General features: G+C 41.3%; 1 protein-coding gene across 1 annotated transcript in view; it reads left to right on the forward strand.

Moving 5' to 3' along the window:
- The window catches only part of atp6v1ba (ATPase, H+ transporting, lysosomal, V1 subunit B, member a), a 142,729-nt gene that overhangs the window by 74,196 nt on the left and 44,810 nt on the right, over positions 1-23,723 (forward strand). The window contains exons 4-6 of the mRNA XM_061963922.1: positions 2,707-2,800; positions 3,115-3,192; positions 10,365-10,504. Of these exons, the coding sequence (XP_061819906.1) occupies positions 2,707-2,800; positions 3,115-3,192; positions 10,365-10,504 (312 nt within the window). The remainder of the gene's footprint in view (positions 1-2,706; positions 2,801-3,114; positions 3,193-10,364; positions 10,505-23,723) is intronic.

Genomic DNA, 23,723 nt, shown 5'->3' on the forward strand with positions numbered 1-23,723 from the left:
TTTTTAACCTAGCTTCACCATTTGCGCAGTGTATGCTGGCTTTGTCTATAATCTCAACGAGCCTCTCTTGTGCATGAACTGGTATCTAAGTACGAGATCAAAACAACCTCAAAGGTCCAAACCATTTCCAGATCACCTACAAACAGTTTGGATTTCCAAAGATATTTTAAACATAGGGATTATTTTGAATGTACCGTATTTTTCGGACTATAAATCGCAGTTTTTTTCATAGTTTGGCCGGGGGTGCGACTTATACTCAGGAGCGACTTGTGTGTGAAATTATTAACACATTACCGTAAAATATCAAATAATATTATTTAGCTCATTCACGTAAGAGACTAGACGTATAAGATTTCATGGGATTTAGTGATTTGGAGTGACAGATTGTTTGGTAAACGTATAGCATGTTCTATACGTTGTAGTTGTTTGAATGACTCTTGCCATAATATGTTACGTTAACATACCAGGCACGTTCTCAGTTGGTTATTTATGCGCCATATAACATACACTTATTCAGCCTGTTGTTCACTATTCTTTATTTATTTTGAATTGCCTTTCAAATGTCTATTCTTGGTGTTGGGTTTTATCAAATAAATTTCCCCCAAAAATGCGACTTAAACTCCAGTGCGACTTATGTATGTTTAATCTTTCTGTCCGGGAGTATTACCAGGTGTTCCCAGGCGAGCTGATTGGCATAGTCTCTGCAACGTGTCCTCAGTCTTCCCCAAGGTCTCCTACTAGTCGGACGTCAAAGGAGGAGGAAGCTCTTTTCGGCCTCTTGTACCCGCGTTTGTACCCGTGTTCGCAGCCCAAAACTCATGACCGTTGGCAAGAGTAGGAACGTAAAGCGCAGATCGACTGGTAAATTTTGAGCTTTGCCTTCTGTCTTATCAGACGGACTGATGCAAAGTCTGCATCTTATGGGGTGCATGTTGACATTTGCTGGTTTAACTAGCAGTGGAGAGGCCTAACCCAAAGTTTTGTTTATAACAAAGCATAGCAATTAACGGAGAGACAGCCTGCATCCTAAAAACCTCATAAGCTGGGACACTTGTCCCTCACTCACCCCAGCCGACACTGAAAGACTCGTCCATGCCTTCACCTCCTCCAGGCTTGATTACTGCAACGCACTTCTCGTCAGGGTCCCCAAAAAGAGCATCAAAAAGCTCCAGTACATTCAAAACAGCGCAGCGAGGATCCTGACGAGAGTGCGCAAGCGTGATCATATCACACCTATTCTCAAATCACTCCACTGGCTCCCTATTGCATCCCGGACCCAATTTAAAGATTAACCTGCTCACTCACCAATGCATCTACGGCAACGCCCCCTCAAGGACCTAGTTTCCCCTCAACCTCTTACCCGCAACCTCCGCTCCTCAAACACTAACCTCCTCAAACCCATCAGGACAAAGTTACAATCTATAAGCCGCCGGGCTTTCTGCTCGACCGCTCCCGATTTTTGGAAAGCTCTCCCCGACCATCTTAGAGCACCACAGTCGGTCGACCATTTTAAGAAGGGACTAAAAACCCACCTTTTTAGCACAGCTTTTATCTAATTTCTCTGCCTTCTTGTTTTTAAATACACTGCTTGCTTATCTGTTTTTATCCAGTGCTTTCATGCTTTTATTTCTATTTTTATTTATGTTTCTGTTTTATCTAGTGTTTATCTAGTGTGTGTCTTGATTTCATTTCTATTTTATTTTTTTATTATATATTCTTACTTTCTATTTTTATTTTTATATTTTGTAGCACTTTGAGATTTTAACAAATATAAAGTGCGTTACAAATGTAGTTCATTATTATTTTTATTATTACCGTATTTTTCGGAGTATAAGTCGCACCGGAGTATAAGTTGCACCTGCCAAAAATGCATAATAAAAAAGGAAAAAAACATATATAAGTCGCACTGGAGCCCGGCCAAACTGCGACTTATAGTCCGAAAATTATGGTACTTGTATTCTGAAGTACTACTATAATCAGTTTTCAAGTCAAAATGTCTTCATTATGCAGTAAATCCAGCTATACCTCGTTTTTTGTTCATTTGTTCCTAAAGGCAAAAATCAAATCATACCAAAAGCAAAGCAATTTTTCAAACAAAAACGTATATGAATCCAATTAACCAACTGTAGACAACCCCATATGAAGACAAAACACATTTTATAGAGAATGTTAGTTTTTTAAGCAGAAAACAATAAAATACAAATTAATGAAATGTATAAATGAAAATGTACCATCCTGTCCTATCTTATCTAACACTCTTGTTGGTTTAGACGACAATGAGCAGAGAGGTGGGAGTGGAGGGAAGAGACACCTTAATAATTAATTCTGAGTTCTTTCTTGAATTCAGTAGTGTTTTCACTTTCTTTATCAATGCTACTTTTTTTCCCCAGTGTGGATTATTTTGCAGTCATCGTCGTCATAAAAAAGATTCAACCTCTGAATCACCAAGGCATTGATTCTTTGTTTGGACACCTACGGAATGATAAGCGGGCATACAGATGACTTTACAGGTTACAGATTAATATGTGCATTGTTGACCACGCAATAACCAAAAATGTTCAATTTAAACTGAATCATACGGAAAGAAAACAAATAATGACGTACAATTCTGTAGAATTCTTTGTCAGGCAATTTTTTGGAGCTGTTTTCCACCCTAACTAAAAAAAGGTACATTTTGTTGAAGGTAATGTTGTGTTTGATGTTCAGGTCTTTGAGGGAACATCAGGAATCGATGCCAAGAAGACTGCGTGTGAGTTCACTGGTGATATCCTGCGTACGCCAGTCTCAGAGGATATGCTTGGTATGCTATGTGGATTTGCATGTTTTCTATTTAGTCTTTTCTTGTCCCTTTAACTGATTAATTTCACCATGAGAGTAATGTAAGTATGATTTTAGATCTACAATTTGAACTAATATTGACCTAATTATTCTTCAATGTGTTCTAAAGCGTAAGCCAACAGTAGTCCATTTATTGACTTGCATGTATGTCTACAGTAGATCAGATCAGAGCCCTCCCATCTGTTTGGAGTCTGACACAAAATAGATGTGATTAAATATTTGAAAAAAAAAATACATATTCTGACCAATCTGACAAAGGAAACTATTGTTTTTCAGGGCGAGTGTTCAATGGTTCAGGCAAACCTATCGATCGTGGACCCAGTGTTTTGGCTGAGGACTATCTGGACATCATGGGTACCTCTCTTTTCTCATGTCTAGCATTCTTTTTTGAACTTTTCTGCACATTTTCCAGCTAAATCAAATCCCCAAAATTCTAAATGAGACACCGAAGCAATAAACATAATCTGCATTAAACTTCGAATGGCTTTGGTCAACACGACAGGTACTTGCCACACTTACCATTCAGTTCCACTTCCATTATATTAGATGTCGCCACACCTTCCAGAAAATCTGTTAAGTTAAATTTAATTGTATTTTTGACAGCCAGATAAGTTGACTAGAAACATTGACGCTTGTCATATTTTCTAGAGAAAGTCACACCTTGCTTTTAGTGGTTTTAATTACCTTTTTTAAGTAATTTAAACAGAGTGGAAAATATTAGGAAAGATTTATCGCACTTAGGGATGGGTACCGATTACCATATTTGGTATTTTTATAAGAACCAAAAGAATTCCGTTGGCACTACCGGGTACTGGTAAATCAAACGGAACCATATTTTGATATTTTTGTTGTAGGCGTGGGCGATACACAGATTTTATCACTAAATTCGAGTTTTTTGTTGCCGACTATTTAAACTAAAAAAAAGCTATATTTTTCTCTTCTTGCTCTGGCACATCTCTCACCCCCATAAGCTTCCATAGCCCCCTTACTTCCATAGCGGAGATTCACACGCCTAGCAAAACATGGCTAATGTTAATGCTAACGAGAACGAGAGATGTGTTACAAAGAAAAGAAAAGTGTTGCCAGTGCTTAAAAATTCCAGGATTCAAGGATCCAAGGAGCTTTATTTGTCATATTGTAAACACATTTTCACATATACAGTAAGAAATTTGGACTCAGGTCCTGGCAGTATTAAGAAAAACAGTAATAAATAGGCAATATAGAAAAAATACAAAATAATATAAGGCATTTAACAGGCGGAAGGACCAAGTTTAACTGGCTAAACATGCTGTGTGGAAAGATCTATAAATTAATACATGAGAAATAGTGTGGGGAGTTGGGGGGACGGGTGGGGAGAGCGGCGGGAGACTATGGAGCACGGCTAGCGTTCAGCAGTCTGACAGTTTCAGGGAAGAAGCTGTTTCTGAACCTGGTGGTTTTACTCCTTATGCTCTGCAGCCACTTGACTGAAGGGAGGGGTTGAAAGAGCTTGTGTGCAGGGTGATTGGAGTCCTTCATGATGCTGAGGCCTCCCCCGCCCCCTGCATCTCCATGTGAAAAGTTCCAAGGTGTTGGGAAGTTGTGCTGCTTTCACCACGCTCTGTAGAGCCTTCTTCTCCGCCGCTGTGCAGCTGCCACACAGTGATACCGGTGCAGAGCTTGCTCTCTACCACATAGTTATAGAAGCTCCTCATGACTGAGCTCCAAAGTTTAGCTCACCGTAGCTTCTTGAGGAAGTAGAGTCAGTTTTCAAAACTGGGATCTCAACAACATCATACTGGAGATCTGCAACCAGGCTTGTATAGATAACATCAAGCCCATGAACCCAGTTTCCAAGTCTAGAGATCTGTCGAAGCCAGACAACTATCGTGGCATTCGCCTGTCATAGCGAAGATGTACAACCGCATGATACTGAACCGGATTAGGGACGTCATTGACCCACACCTGAGGGACAACCAAAATGGCTTCAGAAAGGGAAGGGCCACAGTAGAAAGTCTCTTAAGGAGAATCACTGAAGAGCCGAGGAGGTGAAGAACAACACCTTGACAGCAGTGCTGTGTTTCATTCTAAAAGGCATTTGATTCAATAGGCAGAGGCATAATGTTGAAAATCCTCAAGGCTTACGGGGTCCCCCCGAATCTACTCCGGGCCATAGAGGCCATGTACAAGGGCACAAGAGCCAAGGTGGTAACCACGGATGGCATCAGCAAGGAGTTCGAAATCCTAGCAGGGGTGCAGCAGGGAGACACTCTTGCCCCCTTTCTCTTCATCATAGCACTGGACTACGTGCTCAGGAAAGCCACCAACGGGCAGGAGCAGGAGCTTGGCTACACAATTATACTAAGGAGGTCTAGACGAAACATTGCAGTAGCCCTGGCAGACCTAGACTATGCAGATGACATCTACATGATGTGTGACCGCGTGGAGCAGGCATAGGAACTCCTGAACAAAATGGAGGTGGAATGTGCTAAAGTTGGCCTCAGACTGAATGCAAAGAAGACTGAGGTAATCACCTAACTTCCACATGGACCACCCACCAATTACAACATCAGAAGGGGTCAATGACTTCAAATACTTGGGTTCCTGGAGGAACTCCACAGAACAGGACCTTAAGGTCAGGAAGGCGCTAGCGTGGAGGGCCCTGAACGGTATGTCAAGAGTGTGGTGCTTAAATCTCCCCCAACACATAAAGCTGAGCCTATTCCACGTCGGTGTGGAGTCTGTCCTCCTGTATGGCTGCAAAAGCTGGACCCTGACACACACACTGCATAAGTCCCTAGATGGGTGCTACACCAGAATGCTACGAGCTGTTCTGAATGTGGACCAGAACATCCACATCATCAACAAGGACCTATACGGGCAACTGCCGAGGCTCAGCAAGAAGGTAGAAGCAAGGAGAATTAGGCTGGCCGATGATGAGACAGATCTGAAAAAACTAATCATTGACTAGTCAGGAAAGTCACTTGGAGCCATTTCAAAGCAGTTTAAGGTCTCAAGAGCAACTGTGCAGACAGTTGTTCGTAAGTATACAATGCATGGCATAGTTTTGTCACTGCCACTATCAGGAAGAAAACGCAAGCTATCACTTGCTGCTGAGAAAACATTGGTCAGGATGATCAAGAGTTAACCAATAAGGTCTGCAATGAATTGGAAGCTGCTGGAACACAGTGTTTTGCATCGCCATGAACTGAGAGGCTACCATGCAAGAAGGAAGCCCTTGCTCCAGAAGCGACACCTTAAGGCTCGTCTAAAGTTTGCTGCTGATCACATGGACAAAGATAAAACCTTCTGGAGGAAAGTTCAGCAGTCAGATGAAACAAAAATTGAGCTGTTTGGCCATTATACCCAGCAATATGTTTGGAGGAGAAAAGGTGAGGCCTTTAATCCCAGGAACACCATCCATACCGTCAAGGATGGTGGTGATAGTATTATGTTCTGGGCCTGTTTTGCTGCCAATGGAACTGGTGCTTTACAAAGAGTAAATGGGACAATGAAAAAAAAGAGGATTACCTACAATTCTTCAGGACAACCTAAAATCATCAGCCCGGAGGTTGGGTCTTGGGCGCAGGACAATGACCCCAAACACACGTCAAAAATGGTAAAGGAATGGCTAAATCAGGCTATAATTAAGGTTTTAGAATGGCCTTCCAAAAGTCCTGACTTAAACCCCATTGAGAAAATGTGGACAATGCTGAAGAAACAAGTTCATGTCAGAAAACCAACACATTTAGTTGAACTGCAGCAATTTTGTCAAGAGGAGTGGTCAAAAATTCCACCAGAAGCTTGCCAGAACCTTGTGGATGGCTACCAAAAGCACCTTATTGCAGTGAAACTTGCCCAGAGACATATAACCAAATATTAGCATTGCTGTATGTATACTTTTGAACCAGCAGATTTGGTCACATTCTCAGTTGACCCATAATAAATTCATAAAAAAACCAAACTTCATGAATGTTTTTTGTGACAAACAAGTATGTGCTTCAATCACTCTATCACAAAAACACAAGAGTTGTAGAAATGTTTGGAAACTCAAGACAGCCATGACATTTTGTTCTTTACAAGTGTATGTAAGCTTTTGACCACGACTGTATGAAGCACACGGCACCTTCTGCAAAAAAAAATAAATAATTTGGGAACATTGGACATGAAGTCAATGGAATCCTTAAGGTGAAGAGCAGTGAATACATTTGTATACTTTGCAAGTCATTCTGGGCCTCAAGTTTTCCTGCATGTCTGTACTGTTTTGTCTGTGCTGGAAATGGATGTCAAATGAGTCTTGAATTGTATTTATTAGGGTTTTAAACAAGTCTTAAATTTATTGAAACCTGCAGAGACCCTGTAAATGCAATACCTACAGTATAAACACTTTGTATTATCCAACCAAAGACAAGACTGGCACAGTCAACTACTTCCTGCCTAAAACGACACTCCTAGGACAAACAGAAATTAATGCATACGATAATTAGAAGTGTAAGAAAACAAGATACAATGACAAAACAGCACAGTTATAAGCTTACTGTTAAATATATTTTATTATTAAACAAGTTAAAACATTTATTACCACATAAACACAAACAAACTTATTGATAATTGCTAGTATTGAGTACTGGTTCTGATTCTCAGGCGCTAGGAATCGGTACTGTATCAGTTCAAATGTGAAAGGTACTCATCCCTAATCCCGCCGGGATTAGTTAGTTTAAAATTGATCTGTAGCCGTCTGTATTTCAAGTGGAGCCACCTGCAGAGATTTGTATTTACAAATCTCACAAGTTTAACATAAGTTTTGAAATGATACCGAGTGGAACTTGTGTTAAGTCATCACTGAGTATGTCGACCATCACTTAAAGGTGCTGTTTGCAACTTCCTCACAGTAACATTTTTCAGAGCAAAACATTTTACAAGAACACCACCGGCTAGCTTATGTTACCATTAGTGGTTTAACAGGACACATTTGTTTGACAATTGTCTATATTTTTTACAATTACAAAGTTTATGTAATAAACATTTTACAGGCCAGAATAAAATGATTGGTGTTTATGGCGGTCACTCACCCGGTCTGTTCAACATGTACACGCACAGAGCACGTGCAAACAAACAAAAGCAGTCCAAAAGAAACAACAAACAATTTGCAGTCATGTTGTTATGATACAATATACATTCAATGACAGCCAACACTAGCTATCCAAATTGCTATTATTAGCTAACACCACCTAAATCTAATGCGCGTGTATATGTTACGTACATGTGTGCGTAATTACGTCATTGCATGCAAGAAGCGGGATATACTGCGTAAAATACATTGGAAAGTTGCCGCCCTCGAGGCATCTGTGTAAATGTTGCAAACAGCCCCTTTAAGTCAGCTGCTTTTGTTGCCAAAAGGGGTGAGTTCTATGAACAATGATCTGTTTATGTCGACATGTGTTGTAGCATTGTTAACTTTTTAATTTTCACCTGCGTGATTTTGCAAAAACAGATTTATTTATTGTAAAACACAATACAATCTAAGAAAGAAGGCTGGGAGGGGCAAATACAAAGGAAAGGAATTGTAATTTACCTTCAAAGTTTCATTGTAGAAGAAAATATATTTTCCTCTTTGGTGATTTAAAACTCCTCAGACGTTCTTTCATCCTTCTTTCCACAACTAACAAAATGCACCATTTAAATGTTACACTCAAGGATGAAAAACATGTCAGCAAACGGTTAAAACATTATTTATTATCACACATTCTACTTACTTTCTGCACAGTCACAAGTAAATGTGCAAACAATTTCTGTTACTGTACATTGACATCCACTTTTGTCAAAGGAGTCAGCCAATCAGAGCGTTGTCTACTTAACTAAGTTCCCTTGTAGTTGTGGTGTCCTCACAATATGCTAATTCTCTGATTGCAAAAAATCATACATTGCATGTGGCAAATGTGCTAAGTTACATAAACTTAAAGCTTATTTAGGTTTGCCCAGTTGCTCAATTCACATTTCATGAATCAGGCCGCACACTTGCCTGTGTGTTCACAAGAGGTGGGACTCTTAGGGCACCTCACAGTTCAATTACGGTTAAGGAGCTACGATTCGATTAAAAATCAATTGTTGATGCTTCTTTTAACTTATGTATATCGATGCAGTTTTGCAATTATTTCATTTTACTAAAAAAGTGTTTATCACTTGCAACTTTTAAAACAGTGCATTTGTGATAAGAAACGGTAAATTAATTCCCATTACCGTATTTTCCGCACCATAAGGCGCCCTGGGTTAAAAGCCGCGCCTTCAATGAACGGCATATTTCAAAACTTTGTCCACCAATAAGCCGCCCCGTGTTGTAAGCCGCATCTAACTGCGCTAAAGGAATGTCAAAAAAACAGTCAGATAGGTCAGTCAAACTTTAATAATATATTAAAAACCAGCGTTCTAACAACTCTGTTCACTCCCAAAATGTACGCAAATGTGCAATCACAAACATACGTATATCAACATGGACAGAGCTGCGTGAAAAAAGCCACCCGGCCTCTTCGCGTAAACTTAAACTTACCTTAACCACTCGCTCATCTTTTCTTCATCCATCCCTTCGAGTTAGCTTTTATGATGACGCCGGCTGGAAAGGTCTCTTTTGGCAAGGTCTTCCTTTTGAATATCACCATGGGTGGAAGTTAGCATGGCAAGCTAGAACCACAGTGAAGGATGACTTCTCATTCCCTGTGGTGCGAATATTCACCGTACGTGCTCCCGTTCCACAGTGCGGTTCACAGGAATATCAGTTGCTGTGAAATACGGTAGTAATCCGTGTGCGGATGGAGAGATTGCGTCTTTTCATGAACCGGATCCTTGTCGCTTAGTAGGAGCCATTTTGTGGTCTTTACAGATGTAAACAGGAAATGAAACGTACGGTGATATCCGCGCGTTTTTTCTTCTTCTTCCGGGGGCGGGTGGTTGCTTACAGTAGAAGAAGAAGCGCTTCCTGTTCTATGGGGGCGGGTGCTTACCTTGGCGGTTGCTTGCGTAGAAGAAGAAGCGCTTCCTGTTCTACCGGGAAAAAAGATGGCGGCTGTTTACCTAAGTTGCGAGATCGAAACTTTATGAAAATGAATCTTTATGAAAATGAATCTTAATATTTATCCATATACTGTCAGCTTTTGAGTAAATTTGTGGTTTTTAGGTGCGGCTAATGGTGCGGAAAATACGGTACATATATTAGATTAATAGAAATGTGTGCAAAACTGCAACATAAGTTCCCTATAATAAAGGAGCTGGTCGGATCTGTCGGTGAGGTGGCTCGTTGCAGTCAGCCAAATTTTATAACTGTCTGCATTACTTTATGTACAGTAAATACATCGATTATTGATTATTGATGTTTACCAATCCATTTTATAATTGTCCATGCCTGAATTGCAAATCCATCTATAAATCGATTATTACACCCACCTCTCGTGATCACGCCATAAAATGTGTTATTCCAGTCAGTGTTTTAGACGACTTGCTTCTGTGTTTGTGGAGTATAAAGCAAGGCTAAAAATGCATTGTTTGCTTTCCAGGCCAACCCATCAATCCCCAGTGCCGCATCTACCCAGAGGAAATGATCCAGACTGGCATCTCTGCTATTGATGGCATGAATAGTATTGCCAGAGGACAGAAAATCCCAATTTTCTCTGCTGCTGGGCTGCCCCACAATGAAGTGAGACCACCATTGTATCTTTACACACAAACATGCAGTAACTTGCTGAAAACCAGCACCCTTTTTAAACATGCATTTATTTTGTCAGAGTCACACACATTTTGGAAAATAACTAGCCTTCTTATGCACAACGCAAATGTTGACTGCAGAGGACACTGGTTTTCTGTCGGATGGAACTCATATCACTTTATAGAACAACAACCATCACACTGAAAACACCCTTTATACAAACCTCGTTTCCATATGAGTTGGGAAATTGTGTTAGATGTTAAATGATTTGCAAATCCTTTTCAACCCATATTCAATTGAATGCACTACAAAGACAAGATATTTGATGTTCAAACTCATAAAAAAAAATTTTTTTTAGCAAATAATAATTAACTTAGAATTTTATGGCTGCAACATGTGCCAAAGTAGTTGGGAAAGGGCATGTTCACCACTGTGTTACATCACCTTTTCTTTTACCAACACTCAATAAATGATTGGGAACTGAGGAAACTAATTGTTGAAGCTTTGAAAGTGGAATTCTTTCCCATTCTTGTTTTATGTAGAGCTTCAGTCGTTCAACAGTCCGGGGTCTCCGCTGTTGTATTTTACGCTTCATAATGTGCCAAACATTTTCGATGGGAGACAGGTCTGTACTGCAGGCGGGCCAGGAAAGTACCCGCACTCTTTTTTTACGAAGCCACGCTGTTGTAACACGTGCTGAATATGGAATATGGCTTGGCATTGTCTTGCTGAAATAAGCAGGGGCGTCCATGAAAAAGACGGCGCTTAGATGGCAGCATATGTTGTTCCAAAACCTGTATGTACATTTCAGCATTAATGGTGCCTTCACAGATGTGTAAGTTACCCATGCCTTGGGCACTAATGCACCCCCATACCATCAAAGATGCTGTTTTTTTAACTTTGCGTCGATAACAGTCTTGATGGTTCGCATCCCCTTTGGTCCGGATGACACGATGTCGAATATTTCCAAAAACAATTAGAAATGTGGACTCGTCAGACTACAGAACACTTTTCCACTTTGCATGAGTCCATCTTAGATGATTTCGGGCCCAGAGAAGCCGGCGACATTTCTGGATGTTGTTGATAAATGGCTTTCGCTTTGCATAGTAGAGCTTTAAAGTTAAAGTACCCATGATTGTCACACACACACTAGGTGTGGCGAAATTATTCTCTGCATTTGACCCATCAACTTGCACTTACAGATTTAGCGACTAACTGTATTTAGTGACAGTGGTTTTCTGAAGTGTTCCTGACCCCATGTGGTGATATCCTTTAGAGAGTGATGTCGGTTTTTGATACAGTGCCGTCTGAGGGATCGAAGGTCACGGTCATTCAATGTTGGTTTCCGGCCATGCCGCTTACGTGGAGTGATTTCTCCAGATTCTGTGAACCTTTTGATGATTTTATGGACCGAAGATGTTGAAATCCCTAAATTTCTGACAATTGCACTTTGAGAAACGTTGTTCTTAAACTGTTTGACTATTTGCTCACGCAGTTGTGGACAAAGGGGTGTATCTCACCCCATCCTTTCTTGTGAAAGACTGAGCATTTTTTGGGAAGCTGTTTTTATACCCAATCATGGCACCCACCTGTTCCCAATTAGCCTGCACACCTGTGGGATGTTCCAAATAAGTGTTTGATAAGCATTCCTCAACTTTATCAGTATTTATTGCCACCTTTCCCAACTTCTTTGTCACGTGTTGCTGGCATCAATTTCTAAAGTTAATGATTATTTGCACACAAAAAAATGTTTATCAGTTTGAACATCAAATATGTTGTCTTTGTAGCATATTCAACTGAATATGGGTTGAAAATGATTTTCAAATCATTGTATTCCGTTTATATTTACATCTAACACAATTTCCCAACTCATGTGGAAACGGGGTTTGTACATTAATGTCCTCAGGTTCCAACTGTTCCTGTTCAAAGTGACCCTTGTGCCAATTTAAATATTCACACTATTGGTTTGTATTCCATAACTAAATCAAGTCCACAAGTTAAACATTATACAGAGGTATCTGTTTTTTTTGTAACCAGATTTAAAAGGTTAAACAAATGCAATTGTACAAAAAGCAAAGCAACTTTTCCCCACAAGCAATAATGCAAATGCATTGAATATATCCATCCATCCATCCATCCATCCATTTCCTACCGCTTGTCCCTTTCTGGGTCGGTGGGGGGTTGCTGGAGCCTATCCCAGCTGCAGTTGGGCGGAAGGAGCTGTGCACCCTGGACAAGTCGCCACCTCATCACAGGGCCAACATAGGTAGACAGACAACATTCACACTCACATTCATTCACTAGGGTCAATTTAGTGTTGCCAATCAGCCTATGCCCAGGTGCATGTCTTTGGAGGTGGGAGTCACTTGGAGAACATGCAAACTCTACACAGAAAGATCCCGAGCCCAGGATCGAACCAAGGACCTTCATATTGAATCCATTCCAGACAGCAAAATACAAGAACACAAAACATATTTTATCGACAGGCATGAGATTTTTCTGCCTATAGTCAGAATCTGTCTTTTTTATCTCTATAAAAATATAATACATTATTTTCAGTTTTTCTTTGTTTTTTCCGTCCTACAATGTGTGTTAAAATCTTTATCCGTCTCTTTGCCATACCTGCCAACAACTATGTTTTTCCCATAATGAGTATGGTTTTTGATAATCCATTCTGGTTTACGGCTGCAGTGGTAAAAACTAAGTTTGTCTATTAAAAATAATTAACTTAAAAATCGAAGCTACGTTGCTTAACTACATTTCCCAGTAGCTTGCCAGTAGCTTTGCTACTTTTTAAACAAGTCGCAATTTCCATAGCTTAGCTATTTTTATACCCATGTAGTGGTTAGCTAAGCTACATGCTACAGAATAAGAGAGAGGGAGAAGAGAAAGAGAGTAATGGACAAGTACAACTCCACGGGCAGGGGACAACATATATGAGAAACATTAATGATGATCGGTTGGTTTACGTATAAGAAAATCCATGATTGGTTGGTTGGTTTACTATAATGAGTCAATTGGTTAAGATTAAGGCAAAACATTACGGACAGGCCAATCAGAAGCAAGATAAGGCGGGTCATCGAACCAGGAAGGGAAATCACAACAGACATGCAGATCCTAAATGAAGTGGGCAATTTTTATATAAAAACAACTAGTGGAAGATGGCAGAGGGATTCTCTTTCTTAAATGTTTATTTTACCAATGTAGACTATGTTCAGGAAACCCACAATGCGTATACTTTTCCACATTTGGACCAATGTATGCATCTGGATAAAACAATGCCCAAAACATTAATTTGAGTTGTTTACCATGTAAGCCCAAATCAAAAAGGCTCTCGACATGGAAGACGTGGTGTACAAATCTAAGAACACAAATGATTGTGGCAGACATGTGATGACTTTTGTTACAGTATAGCCCAGGGGTCGGCAACCCGCGGCTCCGGAGCCGCATGCGGCTCTTTGATCACTCTGATGCGGCTCAGCAGCTAACTTGCTGAACCCCCCAATTTTCCGTGAGACTTCCGGATTTCAGTGCCTCTCGCAGAAAACTCCCGGGATTAATATTCACCGATTTTCACCTTTATAGCTATAATAAGGGTGTGCCATGATGGTACAACATTTGGCGCCCTCTACAATCTGTATTAATGCGCCACACTTTGAACCAAAACCAAACAAGAATGACAAACACATTTCGGGAGAACATCTGCACCTTAACACAACTTAAACACAACAGAAAAAACACCCAGAATCCCATGCGAATCTCTGTGCGTTGGTTGAGGTGGGCGGGGTTTGGTAGCGGGGTGTATAATGTATCCCGGAAAAGTTAGGGCTGCATGGGATTCTGGGTATTTGTCCTGTTGTGTTTATGTTGTGTTACGGTGCAGATGTTCTCCCGAAATGTGTTTGTCATTCTTGTTTGGTGTGGGTTCACAGTGTGGCGCATTATTAGTAAGAGTGTTAAAGTTTTTTTTATACCGCCACCGTCAGTGTAACCTGTGTGGTTATTGATCAAGTATGCATTGCTGTCACCTACGTGAGCAGGCAGAAGCCCCATACAACGTGTGGCTGATCAGGCACGCTGGTTGCAGTGGGTGCAATTTGCTGTACCATCACGGCACGCATGATGCTGACAAGCGCCATTCATGTTAAACCCGCGTGCCGCACCAGCTTTCAAATTCCATGTAAAGGTGTGGGCAGCGTGTCTGAGACCCCTGGTTTATACATAGCACAAAGTAAAAAAAAGACTTTGTATGCAGTGTTATATCATTTAAAATTTCAAAAAATCTTTGCATTGTTGTCTATAATTTGTGAAACTGGTCAAAATGGCTCTTTGACTGGTAAAGGTTGCCGACCCCTGGTATAGCCTGTGTAAATGCTAAATTTCATTTTCATTGGTGTTTTAGAACAAGACGGTAGCTGACATTTTGTTCATTATTTCTACTGTTTATATTTTGACTTTGAATAGTTGAATCATTGTGAAACATAAACGACATGACTGCAATATATTTGTTATTTTATGCTACAAATCACAAATGGCTATTCAGATAAAGGAAGTTAGCTAAAAGAATAAACATTGTTTGTACTCTTTATGATTTTTGCATGATTTTTGCATTTGGAGCATTTAGAAGTGGAGAGGGATTCGAAGAGACTGAAATTGACTATAAAATCCAAGGCAGAATCCACTAAAGCAGAAACAAAAAGCAGGGAACGGCCCTGGACCCCGGCTTATTTTCAGTCTTTTTCATTAAGTTCAAATCACATGCCTGTATAGAGAATAATCAGGGTTACCTGTCGATTGCCAAGATACATGTCGGGGTGTGGTCACCATGATGTCATCGTATAATTTGCTATATGATTTTCTTTAAAAAAAAGCTCAAAAAATGTATACGGTACATACATTTAAATCAAATCTGTATTATATATTAGTATTACCTTATATTTTTGTATTATTATTTTGCTCTATTTTTACTTGCTGCTGCTTATTGTACATTATACTTTTTTGATAATTTTTCAAGTGTAGAAACTTTTTGTGTGTTTGTCTTTACTAAAAATTATTAGCAACAAATCGAGCATCTTTTTCTGGTGATATTATGAAATGTACTCGTGTTTAGAGACTCTACTGCTGTCCCTTGATGTCTGCGTCGAAAAGCGAGCTTCAGCGTCACACTTGCTTCGCGCTGCTACTCCAGTTGGACTTTCTCTCCTTTAAAGCCGCCATTGTCCTCTTAATATTAGCACATTTTATAGATTACTGTCTGCAAGTACTGGGATATATTAAAATGACTCCCACATTGCTTCAGACAACGGCGTGCGTCTTGTTTACATCACAGCATCCGGTTTCAGAAGCACTGTTTTCAGTGATCAAAGTCTTTTTTTCGGAGGGCACATTTGAACTGAATTGTTAAATAAATGTCGAAACCAATATAATAGATTTAGGAATAGCTTGAACGTTGAAGAGCTGACACTGCACTAAAATGCAACACATGTAGAAATGTGTCGAAAGAATGTATAAATATGGAGAGTAAATGCAGAAATGGTTTGAATATTGAATTGTACTGTATGAATCTTGAGATGCGGAAATAGTTAAAATTATTTAAGAAGTATGTAACATGTAATGAATGGTTAAATACTAACATGCTAATATGAACATGCTAGCAAGATAGTGCCAAGTTAAGATATTAAATTACTTTTATTTATTTATGAGGAAAAAAAACTGGGCTTCTACGTCGCAAAACCTTGTTTGCGATCAGCTGTGGCTTGACTTAGGAAAAGGACGCCCCTGCCATGCAGAGTCCCTTGATAAGTCAACTATTCAACAATGCGACGCTCCTGACTAATTCGATTGACGCAGGCTCAGGTCTGATAAACCTGTAGCTGTCCGCCTTTAGTGAACGTGTCTCGTGATTAAAGGCCGAATCACACTGTAATCTAAAGAAACACAACTGACGATGTGTCCTAAATTATAACTTAAGCCCACATGCCCAATTAGTGGATACCAGAGATGTTAGAGGTGGTTATGACCTATTAATAGCCAATTGGCAGGTTTCATGCTATAGTGTCCGAACTGCACAAATGTTATCAAGTGACACCCCCACCACACTTACCACCAAGACTGCACTCACTTATGTGCCCGCACAAAGAAATTCTACATCTTATCCTGTGCTTCATAATCTAGCTTTCAGCATTCACACAATAAATAAATTTGAAAAAATTGTGTTGAATACTCTTACATTATATTGCCAAAAGCATTTGGCCACCTTCCTTGACTCACATATGAACTTGAAGTGCCATCCCATTCCTAACCCATAGGGTTCAATATGATGTCGATCCACCTTTTGCAGCTATTACAGCTTCAACTCTTCTGGGAAGGCTGTCCACAAGGTTGCGGAGTGTGTTTATAGGAATTTTTGACCATTCTTCCAAAAGCGCATTGGTGAGGTCACACACTGGTGTTGGTCGAGAGGGCCTGGCTCTCAGTCTCCGTTCTAATTCATCCCAAGGGTGTTCTATCGGGTTCAGGTTAGGACTCTGTGCAGGACAGTCAAGTTAATACACACCAGACTCCGCCATCCATGTCTTTATGGACCTTGCTTTGGACAGTCATGTTGGAAGAGGAAGGGGCCCGCTCCAAATAGTACCCACAAGGTTGGGAGCATGGAATTGTCCAAAATGTTTTGGTATCCTGGAGCATTCAAAGTTCCTTTCACTGGAACTAAGGGGACATGCCCAACTCCTGAAAAACAACCCCACACCATAATTCCTCCTCCACCAAGTTTCACACTTGGCACAATGCAGTCCGAAATGTACCGTTCTCCTGGCAACCTCCAAACCCAGACTCGTCCATTAGATTGCCAGATGGAAAAACGTGATTCATCACTCCAGAGAAGGCGTCTCCACTGCTCTGCGTCCTACGCTTTTCATTGGACTCGGTGACGTATGGCTTAGATGCAGCTGCTCGGCCATGGAAACCCATTCCATGAAGCTCGCTGCATTCTGTATGTGGGCTAATTGGAAGGTCACAGTTTTGGAGCTCTGTAGCAACTGACTGTGCAGAAAGTCGGCAACCTCTTTGCACTATGCGCTTCAGCATCCACTGACCCCTCTCTGTCCGTTTACGAGGCCTACCACTTCATGGCTGAGTTGCTGTTGTTCCCAAACTCTTCCATTTTCTTTTAATAAAGCCGACAGTTGACTTGGAATATTTAGGAACGAGGAAATTTCACGACTGGATTTGTTGCACAGGTGGCATCCTATGACAGTTCCACGCTGGAAATCACTGAGGTCCTGAGAGCGGCACGTTCTTTCACAAATGTGTGTAGAAACAGTCTCCATGCCAAAGTGCTTGATTTTATACACCTTTGGCCGGGCCAAGTGATTAGGACACCTGATTCTGACCATTTGGATGGGTGGCCAAAAACTTTTGGCAATATAGTGTAAGTGAAATGCTGAAAAGCATTCACACAAAAAATATGAATGCATTTGCTAAATGAACATTTAATCTTTTATTGAAGACTTTAATCAGCAAAGACTGCAGTGAGCAAAATGACCTTCTTTATAAAATTGTTGGCCCAATTGGTGAATTATTTTGTAGTAGTATTCAATGAAAAAAAGTACAAAGACTGAGTCATATTAGGTTTTTTTCTTTTTAGGAGGGGATAGTCCAGCCAGATTTTTTAGTTTTTTAAGGCTGTCTAAAATGATGAGTGGTGACGAGAATTAAAGTTCAACTATTTTATTCTACAAAATAGGAGTAAGTACAATCGGAGACTCTAGGCCTGGAGAGAGAGCGAAGAAGCTATCAGGAGATTGAGCAGTTTTTTTAATGACTGAACCTTAACTTAAGAATTAAAAGTGAAGCTTAACGTATGTGCTTACCACACACATTCTCTTTCTTTGCGGCCTTTACCGCTTAACATTATTAAGAATGATAAATGTGTGTGAGCGTGCATAAATAACACAGGGTATATTCATTGTGTTTATCTTCCATTTGCGACATAAAGGCCAATTCTTATGATGCTCTTATTCTGCCAAAAAGGACGGAAAATATTCCCCTAACAGTCACCAACATGTAGTTTTTTGTTTGGACACTGCATTCCACGATAACCAAGACCGTATGTGAAAAATCAGGGCAAAATGGTGATGAAATGTATTTGCCAAAAACAAATCATAGAAAATCATATTGCGTATTAAAAGCGAGTTACCAGTGTAGAGACCTCCAAACACCAAGATATTTGGTGAAGTATCCATGTTTTTGCAGAACCCTTGTATTGCTTCTTCTTACATATTTATCATCTCTCCAGAAATGTACTTTGTCTAAATTGTGCCAATTCAAACAATTCAATTCAATGCAAATTATGTGCAGCGTCTCAACTTCGTCCAATACTTGCAACTTGCTTGTACAGTTTGGCCAATCAGCGTCATTTTCACCTATATAATTGATGACATGATAACCTCACGACAACTGAGAGGCACGCAAACATAACGTTAACAGTCAACATAGTTCCAATTATTTGTATCAGCATCAAACGCATGGAACAACCGTGCCTCATTACTTATATATGCTAATTCAAATCTATGAGGGTCAGCCCAGTAAAAAAAACCTCCTTGTTTATTTCCACCTCAATCTCTTCCTTTAACATGGCACTCATCCTGGCTGATATTACTGCAGCTGAGAGTTCTAATCGTGGGATGCTTGTGATCTTTGAGGGTGCAACCCTTGACTTAGCCATGACGAGACTACAATGAGTCTCGTTTTGTCATTTTTATACCTTATGTAATAGTATGAGCCATAGCCTTTACAACTGTCATCCAAAAAATGGTGTAAGTCAGGTCTTACAATGTTACCAACGTTTGGAGGATAATAACATCTGCTTATGGTAATGTATTTTAGTGTTTGAAAGCCAAATTCAACACCAATCCCCAGAGCATGTGGAAGGGCATTAAGTACATCACAAACTACAACATTATGGATGCACAATGCCCAGGGTACCACTCCTTGCCAGATGCCCTCAATACATTCTACGCCCGTCTCAAAAACCCTTCAGAGGATCAACCCTACCGCAAAGTTGCAGGCCCTGACAACATCCCAGGGCGGGTACTGAGACACTGTGCACAACATCTGTTTCAGGTGCTGACCGACATCTTAACACCTCACTGTCACTGGCATCTGTCCCCACCTGCCTAAAAACTGCAACAATTGTCCCCGTCCCCACGAGCTCCATAGTGAGCAGAAACTCCTATGTTCGCTTGCTCTTCCTGGACTTCTCCTTAACCTCCAATACCATCATCCTACAGACTGTGGTGCAGAAGTTCTCCTCTCTTGGAGTAAGTCCCACATTGGGGAATTGGGTCCTGTACTTCTTGATCAATAGACCTCAGACTGTCAGGATTCACAACACCGTCTCCTCCTCCATCACCCTCCAAACTTACTGGCTCTCTGCAGAGCTGTGTGCTGAACTCCCTCCTGCGCACTCTACTGATGTATGCCTGCTCGGTGAGACACCCCAGCTGTCTTATAGTAAAGTTGACGGACGGCACAGCACAGAATATCACTAACATTGATGAGTCTGAATACAGACAGGAGGCTGAACACCTGGAGCAGTGGTGCAGAAAAAACAACCTCTGTGTCAATGTGAAGAAGACCAAGGAGATGGTGGTCAACTTCAGAAGGGACAGAGGCCCCCTTCTTCCTCTTTACATCGAAGGAGCAGCTGTAGAAGTGGTCTCCAGCTTCAGGTACCTGGGTGTGCACATAACAAAGGACCTCACTTGCAGCACCAACACATCCTGTCTGGTCAGGAATGCCCACCAGCGACTCTACTTCCTGATGAATGGAATGGAATGGAATGATCTTTATTGTCATTGCACAGGTACAACAACATTTTGTTTTCAGCGCTAACCCATTCAAGATTGGACAAACAAACATTGTGCAGGGTTACAGAACAGAAATGCTGATGGGTCACCACTCACAGCGCCCCGTAAAAGGTGGGAAAAAGGTAGACACTGGGGGAGGACGAGTAAAAAAAGTTGTTCTCAGACAGGGCTCCTATTGAGGGGGCCCAGTCTGGAGTGAGAAAAAAGAACTTGATAGAAAGCATATATACATATTACAACGTATAACTCGAGACTTGCAACGAGGGGTAAGGGGGCAAGCATCCGGCTAGAAGCTGCCAGCCACTGGGGCGCTGCTTCGTGTTCCAACATACCCGTAGGGTGGAGCAAAAGCATGGAGTGGGTGGGGATGGGGGTGGGGTGTGTGTGTGTGCTTATGCCTATTGTTCAGTGTGTAGTATTGTTGTGTCTATAGGCTTGGAGTCTCTCTCTGCATGCAATGTTCAACTCCCAGGTGTTATTGGAGGAGGGAGGCATGTCAGAGCGGCTATCACTCTGTCCTTTAGGGGTGTTTTCAGAACAGCCTTTGTCTGTTAAGAGCAGCGTCAAGGCCATTTGAAGGAGCCGAATCATAGATAACGATTGTTGTTTTTCAAGTAGACATTTCAATGGCTTGTCTGATTTCATCATTCGTGCTGGGTCTCAATTTGATACATTTTTGCATTTCAATAAGCCTTTCAATGATGTTGTCCAACTTTCGATTCTGTTCAGAAATTGCCACAGTATGTGTTCACACAGCCAGACCAATGCCTTCCAATACGACGGCAACCATCGTCTTCCAAATTTGACAATACACCAAAGCAATGCCCAGCCCAATCAGCAGATGCCCTGCGATCACAGTTCCAAATAGATAGATGTCTTCAACATCCTCGAGGGAAAGCACTGAGACGCACATGATTCTCCATCTTTCCAAAGACTCTCACATAACCTGCAGTGATCCTTCTGTCAGGGCAGCCGGGCTCCCCCGAACCTTTTTTTTCCTCGTCGAGAAGATTTTGTCATTTGAGTCGAGACTCCAACTTATTAATTCCATGTTTAGATTTCAAAGGACAGCGCAGAAAAAGAGGCTTTTAAAAGTATAGACAAGACAAGACATAGAAGCCAGCCGGCAGAAACAGAGGGGGAGGAATGCAACTGCCTTCACCAAGTGCCAAGAGAGAAGAAGGCAGCACAGAAGACTGTGTGGACACCTCAGAACTTTACACAGGGGAATTCAGGGGGAGGACCCCCCGCATTGTAAAGGACTCCATTGACTTTGCACACAAATGATCAATCAATCAATGTTTATTTATATAGCCCTAAATCACAAATGTCTCAAAGGGCTGCACAAGCCACAACGACATCCTCGGTTCAGAGCCCACATAAGGGCGAGGAAAAACTCACAACCCAGTGGGATCGATGTGAATAACTATGACAAACCTTGGAGAGGACCGCAGATGTGGGCGACCCTCCTCCTCTTGGGGATACCGGATGCAATGGACGTCGAGTGGGTCGAGCATAATGTTGTGAAAGTCCAGTCCGTAGTGGATCTAACATAATAGTGAAAGTCCAGGCCGTAGTGGGGCCAGCAGGAGATCATCCCGAGCGGAGACAGGTCAGCAGCGCAGAGATGTCCCCAACCGATGCACAGGCGAGCGGTCCACCCCGGGTCCCGACTCTGGACAGCCAGCACTTCATCCATGGCCACTGGACCTGTGCCGCCCCCCTCCACAATGTAGAGGGGGGCAGAGGAGAAAAGAAAAGAAACGGCAGATCAACTGGTGTCTATTTAAAGGCTAGAGTATACAAATGAGTTTTAAGATGGAACTTAAATGCTTCTACTGAGGTAGCATCTCTAACTGTTACCGGGAGGGCATTCCATAGTACTGGAGCCCGAATAGAAAACGCTCTATACCCCGCAGACTTTTTTGGGCTCTTGGAATCACTAATAAGCCGGAGTTATTTGAACGCAGATTTCTTGCCGGGACATATGGTACAATACAATCGGCAAGATAGGATGGAGCTAGACTGTGTAGTATTTTATACGTAAGTAGTAAAACCTTAAAAATCACATCTTAAGTGCACAGGAAGCCAGTGCAGGTGAGCCAGTATAGGCGTAATATGATCAAACTTTCTTTTTCTTGTCAAAAGTCTAGCAGCCACATTTTGTACCAACTGTAATCTTTTAATGCTAGACATAGGGAGACCCGAAAATAATATGTTAGGTAATCGAGACGAGACGTAACGAACGCATGAATAATGATCTCAGCGTCGCTAGTGGACAAAATGGACGAATTTTAGCGATATTACGGAGATGAAAGAAGGCCATTTTAGTAACACTCTTAATGTGTGACTCAAACGAGAGAGTTAGGTCAAAGATAATACCCAGATTCTTTACCGAGTCGCCTTGTGCAATTGTTTGGTTGTCAAATGTTCAGGTGGTATTATTAAATAGATGTCGGTGTCTAGCAGGACCGATAATCAGCATTTCCGTTTTCTTGGCGTTGAGTTACAAAAAGTTAGCGGACATCCATTGTTTAATTTCATTAAGACACGCCTCCAGCTGACTACAATCCGGCGTGTTGGTCAGCTTTAGGGGCATGTAGAGTTGGTTGTCATCAGCATAACAGTGAAAGCTAACACCGTATTTGCGTATGATGTCGCCTCAGGCAAGTAGCTGTGGAGCATTAGAAATAAAACCAGAAGGCTCAGAGACCGCTTCTTCCCTGAAGCTGTCAGACTGCTTAACGCCATCTAATATCGGCTCTACCTCTTATTAAGGACCTTATGTTTATTGTCTAGTTATGTTTATTCTTTAGCACTTTCCGCGACCTGAGTCCAAATTTTGTACTGTACACATGTAAATGTGTACAGGTATGACAAATAAAGCTCCTTGAATCCTTAAACTCAAATGCTTCGAAATTGGATTGTCCCATCCGATGCCTGTAACACAGCTCCTGTCGGATGCACTTTCCAATCAGGGTAAAGGGAGCTATGAACCCAAGGGGGTCAGACAGAGAAGCTACGATAGACAGAAGACAAAGGCAAGTTGGAGAATGATCCTTTGCATTGATGTTGAAGCTAAAATAGTCTGTCATCATTGACCACTGAATGCCAAGTACATGTTCTTCAGATGTTACCTCAGATGACAGTTTTAAATAATCTGTTGATTATGCTCTTTCCGAGGAAGCTACACAGGAGAGAACCTCTTTATGGTTTGAGTTGAACTTGTGTACTCTTTGGACTGCACGGTTGCACTGTTCTTGAGCCTCAACAATCAGTTATTTGGCCTCTCGGACAGTTGGAATGCTGATTAAGCCATCAACGTAAAACAATCCTTT

The sequence above is a fragment of the Nerophis lumbriciformis genome, linkage group LG02, assembly GCF_033978685.3.
Source record: "Nerophis lumbriciformis linkage group LG02, RoL_Nlum_v2.1, whole genome shotgun sequence".
NCBI classification, from domain to species: domain Eukaryota; kingdom Metazoa; phylum Chordata; class Actinopteri; order Syngnathiformes; family Syngnathidae; genus Nerophis; species Nerophis lumbriciformis.